General features: G+C 41.5%; 1 protein-coding gene and 1 non-coding gene across 9 annotated transcripts; both read right to left on the reverse strand.

Moving 5' to 3' along the window:
- Nucleotides 1–129: 129 nt before the first annotated feature.
- LOC108574896 lies at nt 130–12,653 on the reverse strand. Of its 8 annotated transcripts, XM_017937555.1 has the most exons (8): nt 3,685–4,206; nt 3,333–3,600; nt 2,552–2,757; nt 2,385–2,454; nt 1,353–2,057; nt 1,036–1,270; nt 845–935; nt 130–743 (listed from the first exon to the last, which is right to left on the reverse strand). In XM_017937555.1, the coding sequence occupies exons 4-8, from the start codon at nt 2,434–2,436 to the stop codon at nt 633–635; spliced, it is 1,194 nt and encodes a 397-aa protein (XP_017793044.1). In that variant the 5' UTR covers nt 2,437–2,454; nt 2,552–2,757; nt 3,333–3,600; nt 3,685–4,206; the 3' UTR covers nt 130–632. The 8 variants fall into 8 exon arrangements, with proteins under 8 accessions (XP_017793044.1, XP_017793045.1, XP_017793042.1 ...); XM_017937556.1 differs by lacking the exons at nt 3,333–3,600; nt 3,685–4,206 and adding an exon at nt 12,553–12,653; XM_017937553.1 differs by lacking the exons at nt 3,333–3,600; nt 3,685–4,206 and adding an exon at nt 12,318–12,348.
- Nucleotides 11,531–11,603, reverse strand: Trnar-acg. Its single transcript has one exon. It is a non-coding gene; the product is annotated as a tRNA-Arg (tRNA).
- Nucleotides 12,654–15,122: the final 2,469 nt, after the last annotated feature.

A 15,122-nucleotide genomic window follows, 5' to 3' on the forward strand; every position in this document is an offset into this window, starting at 1 on the left:
TTTAGCTAAAAATTAATGGTTTTATTTGTACTTACTGTTCTAAAAATCGTATCGTTAATTATCGTATCGATAAAGTACACATTATTGCACTATCCGATTACTGTAGTCCAATAGAAGAGCGAACGGTGTCGCTTCCTTCTTTAAACTCGACTTTTGCCAATTATCATCGCGGTAGAAAAATAGAGAAAACGATGCGAGTGACGAAATCAAAATTCAGGCATATGCATAATATTCCCCGCTATACGTCGTGCGTACAATAGCGACGTATAACGCGAATATAGAAATACGCGCGCGCGCGCGCGCCCTGCAATTTTGATGTATCGTCAATTTTCTTTGAAGAAACTGCAAAGTCTGCGAAAACGTTTTAAAACATTTTGTACGACTGTTCGTTTGCAACGAGAATCGCTAGTGATCAAGTTCAATTTGATAAAAAACAAAAAAGAAATTACGTTCTTGCGCGTTTAAAGGACTACTACGGTACAATTCTCGTTCTTCCGTTCGTTCGAGAAAACGGGTGGCACGCATCGAATATGTAAGTACTACTGTTCCAACAACGATACTTGTTCGTGTGCTTCACCATCGGAAATACTGAACGTTTCGATTCGCCTTCCGGGTTGAATGATCTTCTTTTGTCATAGCTTTGTATGTTTCACACTGTCTGTCCAGTAATTTTGTATTGTCATCGCCTCTAACGAATTTAGGAACGAATCATTATCCAAGCTGTACATTTCCTCGGAATTATCCTGCAAATAAACGGAAAACCATTGATATCTCTGATCGGTAATGTATTATCAAAAAACTTGATCTTTTATCAATTTTTGTTGTTGTGTAAGTCTTTACTTACGCGAATAGTGGAATCATCGATGTAACCTGAACTATCAGGATTGCTGCATTTATCGCTATTTAACGTTTGCGGCGGATTCAGGTACCTACGCCTGTAATGGAAATTTTCCTTCGTATTTAACATGTTCTCCAAATGGTAAAGTTCGTTGGAGTGGTAGACAAGCAAACGCCAGTTCGTAGCGCGTTAATTACCTGTACATAATGAATCCAAGGCTACCCATTGTGCTGAGTAGAACCACAGTCGCTAGGCAGCTTCCGGTAATAGCGGCAATGTCTACCGCCGATCTGGGCGCGCTCTCCTGCTTCGAGTTCTCGCTGTTGCTCTCATTGTAATCGGAAAGATGCTCTTCTTGTACCTGATCCCTTTGGAAATCTTTGGGAAACGCGCTACGCGCTCTGCTTAGCCGTGTAGATTCGCTCACTCCCACTTGAAAATCGATTTAATCGTTCATTCAACCAGTCAAAACATCCTCTTAATATTAACAGAATAAAGTTGCGTTGAACATTACCTTCGAGAATCGATGCAGCAGTAGCGAACAACTGTGGCTCGATGAACTCCTCGTCTATTTCAACGTCATCTGACCGATTAAACATTCTGATACCAGAACCACCGATCGACGACGATGACAAAGAGGAAGAGGACGAGGACGATTTCGTTTTATTCAGAACCAGCCTGATTCTAGACACCTCTTCTTGAAGAGGTAGCACCGTGAGATCCTCCACATCTACGTCCATGCTGGCGTTCCTGTTCCCATTTTCATCGACTTTCTCTTCCTGCTCGTACTTGGACCTGCCTCCAGTTTTATTCGTCGTTAGGATCCACGTGATTTTGCTGTCTTTCTTCGTTACTGGATTTCGGATCCTATCTGCGCTTACTGTGATCCTCTGAGGTGTGAAACTCTTGATAGATTCAAGATTCACGGCATTGCTCGTGTTTCCATAGTATTCTTCTATTAACGGACTTGTACTGGTCTCGACAACGCTAGCATGGACCTCCATGGGCGTTGAAATAGTGCTCGATGGACGATCCAAGATCACAGCAGTGTTTGTGGGAGGATGAAGACCAATAGCTTTTGCCACACGGAAGCTTGGACGTTGTTCTGGGTCTTCTGTCTCGATAGAGGTGATTTCGGGAGTTGGTTCTGAGCTCAGGCGATCCTGCACCTGGCCACGAGGCTCTGCCGTACTCGACGGCACTGGGTTTCCTAAGATCACTGAAAATGAACGTACAATCTTATTTCACAACGTTCTCATTAAATTTTAACGCGACTTTTTCACTATATTTCGGGTTTACACGGGTAAAAGTAAAAATCGGTGTTCTAAAACATTGTCGAAAGGTGAAAGCCAGACTAGTGACTCGAAGAATCAACGGGCAGACCTTGATCTCCGAGGTTCTTTTGTAATTTCACGGATGCAAGTTTCGCGGCAGTTCTATCTGGACCGTGAACAACGCTCTGCCCTCAGCCAGAGAGCGTGCGTGAAAGGCGTGAAAAAGTACACGGCATGTCCTTGATTCTAGCTTCGACTTATTTAGAACGCACCGAGAAATTGAGCGGTAACCCAGAACCAGTGCATCCACCAATGCAGCGTCATCGCGTCATCTGCGTGTACCTGCAACAGAGAACACCAAGCGGGAGAATCAGTCGGTTATGCAATTAACGATGGTAGAAAAGACAGGAAACTTGAGTAATTATGTAAAGAAACGAACGATTCATCCTATAAAATTCCTTTGATTTTTCCTTCAATCATACATTGTGCTGGAACCACTTTGACAAGCCTCTTTTTCTCTTCCTCAGAAGTGAGTGCTTCGTTCAATGCTTTGAGTATCGAAGGGAAAAATTGGTCCGGCCAAACATCGTACCGGATGAAAAGAGTTGGAACAACGAGACAACGTTTTGTCTCTGCTGCAGTCCTCTGAAAACGATGGAATTTTTCAAGCGATAGACCGTTTGAAGTAGTGTAGCTATGACTTTTCACTAGTTAGAAGCTTCTTTAAAGGTCTGCCAGTATATCTTGTAAGATTCAAGCGTTCGACTAAAAGATAAGCTTGTCGTGTGATGTTTTCGCCCTATATACGAAAATATCAGCCATTAAAAACGAACGATAGTCAACGAACTTTGATTCATAAACTCCTCATGTCTGTCAATGGACAATGGACCATTAGTCACGTGGATACGCGAGAATATCGGGCGTCGACGTGGACAGAGTGCCGCCACGCGAAAGATTGATTTAGTGAGCTCGAGCTAAGCACCGACCGCTTTTTAATCGACAACGCGGAAACTCCACGGATAACAATGAGCATTCTCGACCCGATAAACCGTCCCTCTCCGCGTTTTATCGCGTTTTATCGCGTTTCATCGCGTTTTTCCATCGACTAACCGAAAATGAATTCACGCACGGCTGAACGGCCGCACGGCTACTTTACCGTCCAGAAAATCGGATATTTAAGGTGAGTAATCGGTTGCTCAATCAGCCTGGCAGTGACTCACCGTGCGGGGACATGGAAGAGGGAGTTTTAAGAGCGGCTGGATAACTGTGGAATTTTGAACTCTTTGACCAGCCAGTCAATTTTAAACAACAGCTGTTGTATTATTACAGTTACAAAGTTCTGTGCCGCAGAAATATTCACAAGTCCTCATTTCTAAATACATTTCTCAACAGATACTTCGCCTCCCACCAAGTAAAAAGTTTGATCTCCTGTGACGGGCGGTTATTAAATGGCCAGAATAAAACTGCAGAACAAAACCGACGAAATACCTGGAAGAATGAATCACCCGTGTTAAGATGACTTCTCTTCTAGAAATCTTCGTCCAGAAAGTTCTCAGACGCAACGCAACGCACGGGTCACAAGGCGGAAAAGTTTTCGCACGGTTCAACTAGGTCCTGGCCCCTCTGGAGAAAACGAGAGAGACAGAGGTGTAGAAAAAAAAAGTCCGGTACAGTTACTCGCAGACCGTTCATGCTCTCCGGAGTGTGACCAGTCGTAGCTGGATGCGCCGCGACGAACGACGTCGCAATTTTCCTGCCTCTACCAGACCAGACTTAATCGAGATTCCGGAACAAGCTCAGCTCCGCGTTACCGCTCCCTTTCCGCTTGTTAAACGTTCCGATCGTTCTGCTGGTGACGTCAGACCACGGAACAGTCTGAAAAGAGAGCTGAGAAGCTGCGGATGGACGAGAGATGACTGAATGGCCTGTCACGTGCTCGCCAGTCAGACCGTACAATATCGAAAAGTGGTCTAATGATATTCCTTTGGGACTTCTTCTTCCAATGCTTTCAGTCTGATAAACCATTTAGAGATCATGTTTGATGGATGGTCAAAGGGTGAAATGTTGGTGATCGAATGAGTGAAACGAGACAGAAGTTTGTGAACCGAGGTGTCGCGAGTAACTGACTAGCGTTCCGAGGTTACACGCGTAGTTATGGATCGATGAATCATGCAGATAGTTGGTAACGGCTACGTTATCGATATCAAGAACACGAAGATAACGAACAGAAAAACTGCATCCTGAGAGAGGCGACCTGTGAGAGCCAGGCTCGCGCCACATCGTTTTCAGACCAAAAATGACTAATGGCTAATGGCATTCTACGCGCTCTCATTCACCGAATATACATACATCTGTTGGTGGGCGGTTGTTAATTCGAGCGAGGTTTAATCTGATTTCGAGCGTCAATTACGGAGAAGAAGCCGGCTGGCCTACTTGTCGCGCGAACCAAACGAAACGAATCAGCTGATTGATATGTTTCTCCAACACAGTCCTCCAGTTGTTAGTCCTCTATTTCTTCAAGCGTTTAGCGGGAGACTTATTTAATATGGAATTCTCATTTCTACATTCTCCTGTCTGTTAAAGGAATAAAAGAAATTTGTAGATACTTATTTCACGTGAAATCGTTCCTTTCAAGCTCATCTATCACCTACTTCTTCTCTTTCACGTACTTATTTAAAGAAAAGATCGACGGATATTTATAACAACTAGCCACGTTGTGGTGAAGCTCGAGGGAAATGGGTTTCCTTAGCGGCGCACAACCTCGGTGTTCGCAATAAAAGGCGTTGCGTAAGAGCATCTCGGCCACTCGTTTCCTCCAGCCGTACTTGATTCACTTTCCATATTTATTCACCAGGAAGGTCAACCTTCGGCTCGATTTTACGTAAATTCCCTCTCGTCTGACTTGGAAGGCTACTTCTCCAAAACTAGCTGACGCGTAGAAAGATTTCAACCACTGCTCCTCAATTTCTGATAATATTTTGTAAAATGTGCCCGAACGTTTGATGAAATGACACGTGGCAAAGCATGAGGGAAAATTATGCGAACGAGGAACTTTTCACGAGGCAGAGTGGCGGTTTAACAGCATGAGCATGCATTATCGAACAGCCAGGGGCTCTGCATTACTTCAGCTTCCGAGGCTAATGGCCATGAACTGATTAGTCCGGCGAGACCGTCTCTCTCTCTCTCTCTCTGCCGTTTGTTAACGGGCAATCCGGTCCGCTCCGAGCAAAGGTTAATTTTAGCAATTGACAACGTGGTTTCTAATTGCTCGTTAATCACGTTTACCCAATCGAGCTGCCGGCCTTCGTTAACCTTCTTCTTTCCTCTTGTTCTCTTTCAACCTGGCGTCCAATCATTTTTTCAAAAGCCTCGTCGACAACTTTCCACCGTTCCTCTAAAATGAAACAGACGTGTTGTGTAATGCGGAACAAAATGAAGGAATAATCGAACTGGATACACAGTTTCTTCTGCAAACTATATCGCGGACACGGATGTCTGATCCTCTCTTCCGCGTTTTCCGCTCGCAACAAGTGATTGTCAACACCTTCGCAGTCATGTGGGTCAGTCAACAACAAAAAGTTTCGAAGCAGCGTGACTCTTCATTTGTCACCGGATATTTTCGTAATCTTCAGCTTGGTGAATGACTCTATGTATATCCAGTGATTGACCAACGGCAATTACCCACCATCGCGAGTCCCTATCCGGTTCGACAACGTCGCCTTTTCCTCTTATCGTGTCCACGCAACAAACACGACCGTTTCTGACCCGACTGGACTGAAGAAAAGCGACAACCGTGGATTGTTTGAATTACCAAGATTGCATAATATCGTAGCTCGAGCGCTGGCTCGTCGATCAAGTAGAACGGGTTCCAGATCTTAGACCGTCCCACCAAAGATCGATATCAAATTAAGTATGGCTAAGGTCGCTCAAATGGCGGAAACCCTCGTTCAATTGCTTATCCTATCGGCTACGAAAGATGTACTTGCATATTTCGTTTAAAAAAGTGGAGAAACGTTAAACACCTTATGCATCTCTTACGCAATCAAGATAAGCTTGGATACTTGCGTAACTTCATTTAGAAAATAAACGTTACGCTAAAATGTATGTTATCACATGCCTCGGAGAACTTACACGTATGGCCAATACGGCTCCTGTTGGAGCACACCAAAGGAAGATTACAGATTGTCCTGGAGTAGCAGGGGAACGTTTCTATTTAATAACACGAAACGACGTTCACTCGAACGGTCCATCGAATTATTTCACCGTGAAAGAAATTCTCGGTGGAACATCTTCCGGTAACGAGTAACCGGCGAAACGATAAGCATCTCGAGGCTTGTCTAACCGAGCAGAATTGTGAGAATCTCGGCCATGGAAGGTAGAAAACTAGGTAAATCGCGTTCACGTTACAACTATGTACTTGAAATTTCGAGAATCCTCCAGTGAATTCTATCGTAAGGTTCCCCCGTTAGGAGGAATTCGAATTTCGAGGTCCAGTGGTTTCACGAATCGGCTATGGACACTTCTTTTCACTTTCGCGCCACTTCTTTCGTCTCACCTCGCGCAACACCGCTAAAATTCGTTTTGGTTCACTAACCGGCTGTTTTCTTTCCTGGACTGAACTGGCGCGCAACACGTGCTTCATGCTTTCACTCCCATTTTTCAATATTACGTCTTTTTCTCCCAGGTTTCCTTCGCAATTCGAGTAAATTTCGAAACAGTAAAATAACACAAATCTGTGGGATTAAATATGAATCAGAGATTGATCCTTCACTTGCCCCTTGAGATTCGTTCATAATTGCAATTCTTTCAACCTTTCTCCTCTTCAAACAAACCCTTTCATGAATTTTTCTCAATGATTCCAGCGAATCGATTGATCACGATGTTTCAAAGTCTTCGCCGGCGTTCTTTGTGCAGGTGCACGCACATACATAACTCGATAAGCTGTAATTCCGAATTAGAACCGGCGAACGCCTACCCGAATTAATCCAATTTCCCGGAGTCTATAACGAGATTTGAGCATCCTGCAGGGACGCGTGATAACGTAAACTCGATCACCGCAAACCGGTCTACAGACAGCTTAAATGTTACGCATCCTCATCATCAGCCAGCTACGGAATAATTCATTCTATAAGGGATGTCGAAAGTCTGGATTCTAGTCGACGACCACATGGGATAATCGCGTTCCGTATCGAGAAGCACCGGGAACAACCTAAGCCATACGGAAATCACCGCTCGTTTTTCCCTCACGATGTACTCTTCACGGTTGCGTGATTGATTACACCGGCTAAACTTTTAGGCTCGACATTAAGGCTCGAAACAGGCTAACGGGTAGTTCATCCCTGTGATAACGACGCAATTAAAAACGAATTTAACTTTACTCTCTGTGACTTGAAGCGACCAACGCGACAGCCTGGTAATAATTGGTTGCCACAATAACGAATCGTCTGGCCGTTACTAACGAGACACCACTGCGTTAATTGTTTCCCTCGTAGTACATCCGTTCTTCAGGCTTTCGCACCAATTCACCAAATGCTAAAGGAACAGAAACGATTCTCATCCAACCAGAGAATCGATCAATTTCAACTTCTACAAGCTTCCAAGCATCAATTCAAATCTAAAATTACCGTGCAACAACCAGAGATCGCGAACGTTCTCCAAGCGGAACATCAGTTTACAACCACAGATACATCTCTGATGAGAAAACTAGCGAAATCTTCTTGGAAATACAGACGCGACTTAAAATACTGTCACGCGTTAACTATCGGCTGCAACGTCTATTAATACAGCTGTTTAATACGTGGCTTTCTATATCAAGCAGTTCGAGGAGATCCCTGAATGAGCGTTGGTAGCGCATGACGGCGACGTCAGGAGGATATGATCCGGGGGAGAAAATACACACGCGGTCGTGTCTCGATAATAAGTCGTAATGTACACGTTTCTGAAAGCGAAAGCTTCTAATGCAACTGGTAGTCACGCTTGCGTTCGTGCAAAACCGGTGAGAAAGCCGCGGGGACTCGCTTTCCTCAGTCTGTTTATTAAAACGCGCTCACCATGCTCGATAAACCATCATTTTTACAACTTAGCCGCACGATTAAACGTACCTCGCCCCGTTAACAACCCATGGAACAGTCACCAAACCGAACAATTTGAGAAATCAATTTTTCTTTCGAGAATAGACTGAGTTGAGTGCAGAAGCCTCTCTACCAAAGGCAAGAGTCTATCACCGATATAACGTTCGCGATGATTTTCCATCTATTTTTGCGAGCATGATCGCGTGCTCCAACATGCTATTTCTCATAGTATAATTACCAGGTTGTAACATATGAAATGTTCCATTTTGTTCTTCTTTCCAATAAATATTTTTATCTTTTAACACTTTCGTATTTGAATGCACGTTTTTTAGGTTTCCGTGAATCATGAATTAGCACGATTTTCGCATCCTTTTCTGTACGAGCGGAAAAGTGGTTCAAATTTCCTAACCGAACTTCCTAAAACCAGGTGAAACTATCACGGCAGAGAAGTATTGTGCTCAACTTGAAGTAAGACACCAGAGCCCACGGATTATCATTTTTTTAATCATCTAGATCATTTCTGCAGCGAGAAAACATTTACGAATCAAGCAAATATAGAAAATACCATCAAAGAATTTATCGATACTAGAACGCCGACATTTTATGAAAATGGAATTAAAAAACTTGTCACTCGTTTGCAAAAATGTGTAGATTGTAACGGTTCCTATTTTGATTAATCAAATTTAGTATAAAACAGGTTACGATGATTTAAGCTGCGGTTTAAAATCGGACACTTCATATCTTACAACCTAATGGTATAATTATCGTATCGTTTCCTTCTCTTTCGAAACAGATGCTATTTTCAGCTGAGAGGATCAAGTGAACGAATAATATTTTGGCGGTGAAAAAAATTCAGCTAAAATCGATGCAGTTGAACGAAGGTCAGACACTCAAGGACTGGTTAATTGTCAGTTTCCTGTTTTCATTCGGAGACCCATCTTCCCGGTAATTTTCCCGCTGCGCTGGCCTTGTTTCCGCGAATGAACGCGTTATGCTGTGTAACACACTCCGTAAACAGGCTGCTTAATGCCATTACGAGAACGAGTCTCTCCATGCACTGTGTCGAGTGTCTTTTAATCAGTCACCGACATTACCGCGCGCACGTATATCCAGGGAAAATCGGGGACAGAGAGAGAGAGAGAGAGAGAGGGAGGAGAAGCTGGTCATTAGAGTACCCGAGCACAGAACTCGGCGAAAAATCAAATCAAACTTGGAAATCAAGAAGAGCAAAGCGCGGAAGATTGATAAAGAAGATTGATCGAAAATAACTTGGTCGAAATAGTGAAAAGGCTTTTCGGTGATAAAATAGAAGGGAAAAGAGGCGGTATCAAAGAGAGCTAGGATTCACCAGGCAGAAGACTGGAAAAAACGAGGATTTGCTCCGTTGCCGAGCAGTCGAGATATTTTCAGATTACGAAAAAGAGAAGGTATACAGAGGAGAGGAACACGTGGCGGAACGATAGCTCGTAGGCAAATTATGGTGATTAAGTAAGCGCCACCTCTTAACTGGCAGATATTTCGTGATGATAACGAAAGGAAAGCGAAAAAGAAGGTACGCCGCTCCGCGATGCGCTCCCGCGGCTATTGTTTATTGTCCAACCCACAGAGATAACCGAAAGAAGAGTTCCCTTTCACTTGCACTCCCGTCCTGGATTAGATCGTACCATCCTATACGATCGTGGCTGGAGAAAACAATCTAAGTACTACACTATGCAGAAATCACTGAAACAGCATACTGAAAATACTAAAGAAAAGGCAAATGATTAGATAATTATTATCTAATTATACATATATGTATGTATGATTCAAAGTAAATTTACACCGTTGACCCTGATTTACTTGTAGCAGTTAAATTTACTTCTGTTTACCAAGAGTAAATATTTGAATCGCTTTAAAGTGACGAAATTAAAGCTGAGGACGGTCATTATTAAAAAGAACACCAACTTTTCACAAAACATTGATTCACTTTGACCTGGTTGGTCCTTTTAATGTTCAGCGACGGCTGAATGGATGACGTCAATCTCCACAGCAGTGAAGAGTTACACATCGGGAAAATATTGCGAAAGAGAGACGCGGTTGGTACACTTACAGAGAGAGGAGAAGGAGGTGGAGGAAGAGATAAACTTTCTTTCTCAGATCTAACAGGTTATGAAAACGAATTCGCTAGAAGACAACTGCGCCTCTGTAATGTGTATACACAAGTGTCGAATTACCGCGAGCTACGTAACCATGGGCTAAGAAAAGTGAACGTATCTGCCGCAAAGGGGGAGGTTATAAAGAGATAGAGTAATAAAGGTATAGATACTGTAAATAAAGAAAAATAGCGATTCATTTCGCTTGTTTGCATCGCGACGAACAGCCGAGGGAATAGACGAACATCCTGTCGTGGAAATCCACGTCCCCAAACCGGAAGTTTGAGGGAGACCGCGAGATACGCGGCGCTCGACAGCTGTGTGGTACACGCCATGCGATAATTCCAAAGAGAACAGGGATCTGTGCAATTTGTCTGGTTCTGAGCGCGTTCTATCGCGAGACGATAAACGATTTAACGGCTAATTTCCGTCTAATTCGATCGAACGGCAACTAATCGACTCGATTAGGTCATTGCCCTGTAAGATAATGAATGCATTATCGTAGAATCGGTGTTGGTGAAATAATCAAGTTTCCTTTGGTTATGCTTTCTGTGAAAACTGGCAATTGTGGAACATTTTCATGTAGCGTACGTAGTATTTCAAGGAACATTCGGAAACAAAAAGAAAGTTTGCAACATTGTGGAACAAAATTTAGTGCTTTTACCCAGCATTGTGCAATAGATTGCGATAATACCCAGTTGGGGCAATCAACGAATATTTTTTTAAATTTCTAAATTTCAATTTTTTAATCCGAATTCTTAAATTTAAATGAATTCATTATAACTTGAAATAGCACAAATGGGTAAATTTCTGTGGATCCAAGCCCGTCACTCTGTTTATCTTCCGGGTGAACTTTCGAGGCAAAGAATGCAAAGAGAGGAATAAAGTGCATCGGCATCGTTGTGGCCTGTCTGGAATGCGTACTATTCCTGGAGATTCTTGTGGGACTCGTCGTTGCTCGTGCTCGCGAAAAACTTTGTTCCTGTTTCCACTTCGTTTCGATATTTACTCAAATACATCGATATTCTCGAAAAGAACTTTTAAACGAACGGATATACTGTGATAAAACTTACGATAAAATAAAAATATACATTTGAAAGAGAATAACATTTGCTATAAGTATTTCTTTTGTGCACCAGTATTTTTGTTGCTTGGAATAAAGAATAGAAAGTATACTGTAAATAAAATGGCAAAAGAAAAGAAAAAAAGATATTTCGATCCTGCCAGGATTCGAACCTGGAATCTTCTGATCCGTAGTCAGACGCGTTATCCGTTGCGCCACAGGACCAACTTCTCACAATATTTTTAAATTTCACTTAAGTAGCAAATATACAAATTTTTCGTCGAAAATAGTTTAAACGATTCAATATACCGCTTACGTACTAACGAATATTCTTTCGTTTGATACATTTAGTCTGCTCTACGTTGGAGGAAAACAAAGAGAGAGAGAGAACGAGAGAAAAAAAAACTTATTCACTTTCGATCGTAACATCATTTTACAGAAAACTTTATCAGCACTTTTCCAACAGAAAAAAAGATTATCGTACAAAATATCCCTTCATTGGTTAACGCACAAAGAGACGTGGGATATTTATGAAACCCCATGAATGGCAGTCGTCCCTGACATTTTACATTAACCAACATTAAGCAATGTCCATAAGCACAAAAAAAACTCTTTAATGGACCAACGAGCCAGAAATTTAGAACCTGAAAATATTACACGACATTTTGTTATCACAATGGACTATCGACTCACCGTGGCCGACGAGAACAAGCGTTACAACTCGAAAATTAAAAAATATCGCACGCACACTACTGTCCCTACAGGATTGGGAACTGGGCATGTAAGCGATGCACGTTCGAACGTGCACGACACAGAACTGGCAGACTTTCGAAACAATACACACCTCGTGACACTTCCGCGAAACAATAATAATCAACACTATCAAACGATCTCTCGTTCTAACGTTCATTCCTTTTTGAATAGTCAGCGAATACACACCCAGAAGAGAGATATTCCTCCGTTGTTCGTGTTAATACGTAGAGCAGGCATTCGATGTTTGAGAGAAAAATAAGTCGTGTGTACTAGTAACCGAAGAAACACATAATTGAACGAGTAACGTCAATGTCACCCCGCCACTGTCCATCGAAAATAGGAGGGTGCCGATCCGGTCGTAGAAATTCGAAAAAATCGCGTACTGCTGTTTCCCACGAATAAATCATCATTCTCCACTCACCCTTCGTAATTAGATCAGTCACGTGAATCACATATCCACGCACGTCCCGTTTAAAAACCCGAAAACACGAGCGAAACGCAGCAAGAGCTGTCACGAACCATCGTTACACTCGCCATTTTGGTTTACACTGACACTAAGGAACGAACGGCGAGGTGTTTTAACGTGAATACGCATGCGCGCGACAGGTGGCTGCCCGGGAGTTGAATACCGTCCATAGTACATCCTTCATATGTATTATTCGAATTGCCCACGAGTTTCCTCACTAGAAATCTTCGACAAACTGCCTACCCAACATGGTAATATGCACTAACTATTTATCATTTCAAATACTAACTTTTCATATTATACAGAGCTTAAAATCAATATCTGGCTTAAATCTATAAGATCGAATCACGTATCTTAACGGTATTCCAATTTCACGTAAAAGGAATTTTTGCCGGTAATAATTCGAAAATAAACATAAAAGTACAAATTGTAGTTTTAATATTACCCAAGACATTTGCTTAATTTACCATAATGATGTCAAAAATCAAACTAGAAATTTATTCCAAATTTCTTTGTATTTCTTTAAACACGTTTCATTGGCGGAATGTTTATGCTTTTAATTTGATTTTTATAAATTGTGTTTAGTACTGTCATACCTTCAAAACTGCTCAGCAATATTTTTACAGTACTAATAATAATTTGTACTAATTTTTGTGTCGAATATTTATTAATGTTTTTTGTATTAATTTAGGGAACATTAAACTTTATATTAACATTAATTTCAACTGGTTGAATGAGCCTAAAACGGAAATAATAGTTAAAATCGTTATTCATGTTCACCGTTCAGGCCTTTAACCGTAGCCTTTAGACCTCACTTGTGCGTCCCGTGAAACGATAAGACACTTATGTATGTATGTTAGTCTTAACATTCGTCTCTTGTCCTTCTTTAAACAATATACGGCCAATCCTCCATCGTAGGTGCAGTCTTCAGTTTTAGAAGAGCAATCAAAAGTGACACAGCCGAATATAGCCAGTTAATTTTTTTCCAAGTTCATTTTCTAGTGTTAATACCAGTGTATAGTGTACTTTTTATTAGTGTTATTGCTTATCATCTTATAGGGGTGTAGTTCCGAAAAACCCCGGGCGTCGATCGGCACGAAATTTGGCGGGCAGGGGGAGGAGGGTGGGCCTGAAATATAAAATATTCGCTTTAGCCAATCATTAGTTTCCGAGATATTAGCAAAAAACTTTCAGTACTACACATTGAAACTGCGTATACAAATGTTACTAAGCATTGAGTGCTGCCTATCCAAATGTTACTAATACAACCGTCTTCTCTGCAATGGTCGTTACCGTCAAGTGACGAGTAGTCGATGACACAATAGTGGTAGCGGCCTCAGTTTCTATGGGGTGTCCCATGTAAGATTTCAGCGAAACTTCAATATCAGAACAGTTATCGCCAACCGCCTAGATATTCGGCGGTATTAGACGCTGTGCTTCAGTTCGACTGATCGACAAGATGATTACATACATGATTAGGTTATGTTAGATTAAAATTCATGCTTTCAATGGCTGCTTCGTTCAATGAGCCTTATTTGGACGAAATTCGTCACCCTATACATACCGGACCTATACTCGACACTTGACGGCAACGACTACTACAGCGAAAAATGTTACTGTATATACAGTTGCAATGTATAGTACTGAAAGCTTTTTATTAATATCTTAGAAACTAATGATTGGCTGAAGCTAATATTTTATATTTGGTGTCCACTCCTCCTCCTCCTCCTCCATCCGAAATTTCATGTCGATCGGCCACCGCAGTGTAATGCATATAGTATAATATGGTATAGTATAGTATAGTATAGTATACAAGGTGGCTCAGTTAAATGGGATCACCTAAATATCTGCCTTCTTAGTAGTTGTATGAAAAAACTTCTCAGGGCAAAGTTACACTATTTCAAGGTACACATGTAATCGTGGAAAGGGTTTGTTCTCAAGGTCATTTTTTTACGAAATTTCAGTGTCATTGTTATTTTTTTAAATGGAACCCTATATTTTTTTATATGCCAATCATTGCATACGTGAATTCTCTTAAAAAAGTATTACAGGACCTAGGTCGAAAATTGATTAGTTTAAAAGTTATGAGTTTTGTCCCGAACGCCCATACACGCGAAATACTGTGCTATCGAAAGAAGCACATTTGCCTGACGTTTCTACCTGATCGGTAGTTGGTTGGTTGTTACCTTAGCAAGTTACCTTAGCAACATCTGCTTCAATTACCATGTCCATTTTGAAGTAATTTTATAATTAAATAATCGTACAAAAATTTGAAATTTGTTTTCCATTATTTTCAAGATAACGATACATGAAAATTCCAAGAACTGATTATGTTATCAAACTGAAACTTATCAGAAATTTTTGTTCAAATAAAAGAGAAGATTCAACGTATTATGAATCAAGTTACATTGCAGGTGTCGAAAAAAATGTAGAAAATATGATGTAATAAGAATATCATTTAAAATTGGTATAAAAAAAGTATTTGGCCCATGGGGGGATCGAACCCGCGACCTTCGCGTTATTAG

Source organism: Habropoda laboriosa, unplaced genomic scaffold (genome assembly GCF_001263275.1).
Source record: "Habropoda laboriosa isolate 0110345459 unplaced genomic scaffold, ASM126327v1 scaffold210, whole genome shotgun sequence".
NCBI classification, from domain to species: Eukaryota; Metazoa; Arthropoda; class Insecta; order Hymenoptera; family Apidae; genus Habropoda; species Habropoda laboriosa.

Coding starts and splice junctions, on each gene's coding strand:
- LOC108574896 (XM_017937551.1), bottom strand. CDS start 12,368: ATGCCTGCTCTACGTATTAACACGAACAACGGAGGAATATCTCTCTTC. Junction 2,058..2,384: donor GGTTACCGCTCAATTTCTCG/GTGCGTTCTAAA, acceptor GTTCATTTTCAG/TGATCTTAGGAAACCCAGTG. Junction 1,271..1,352: donor TGCTGCATCGATTCTCGAAG/GTAATGTTCAAC, acceptor TCGATTTTCAAG/TGGGAGTGAGCGAATCTACA.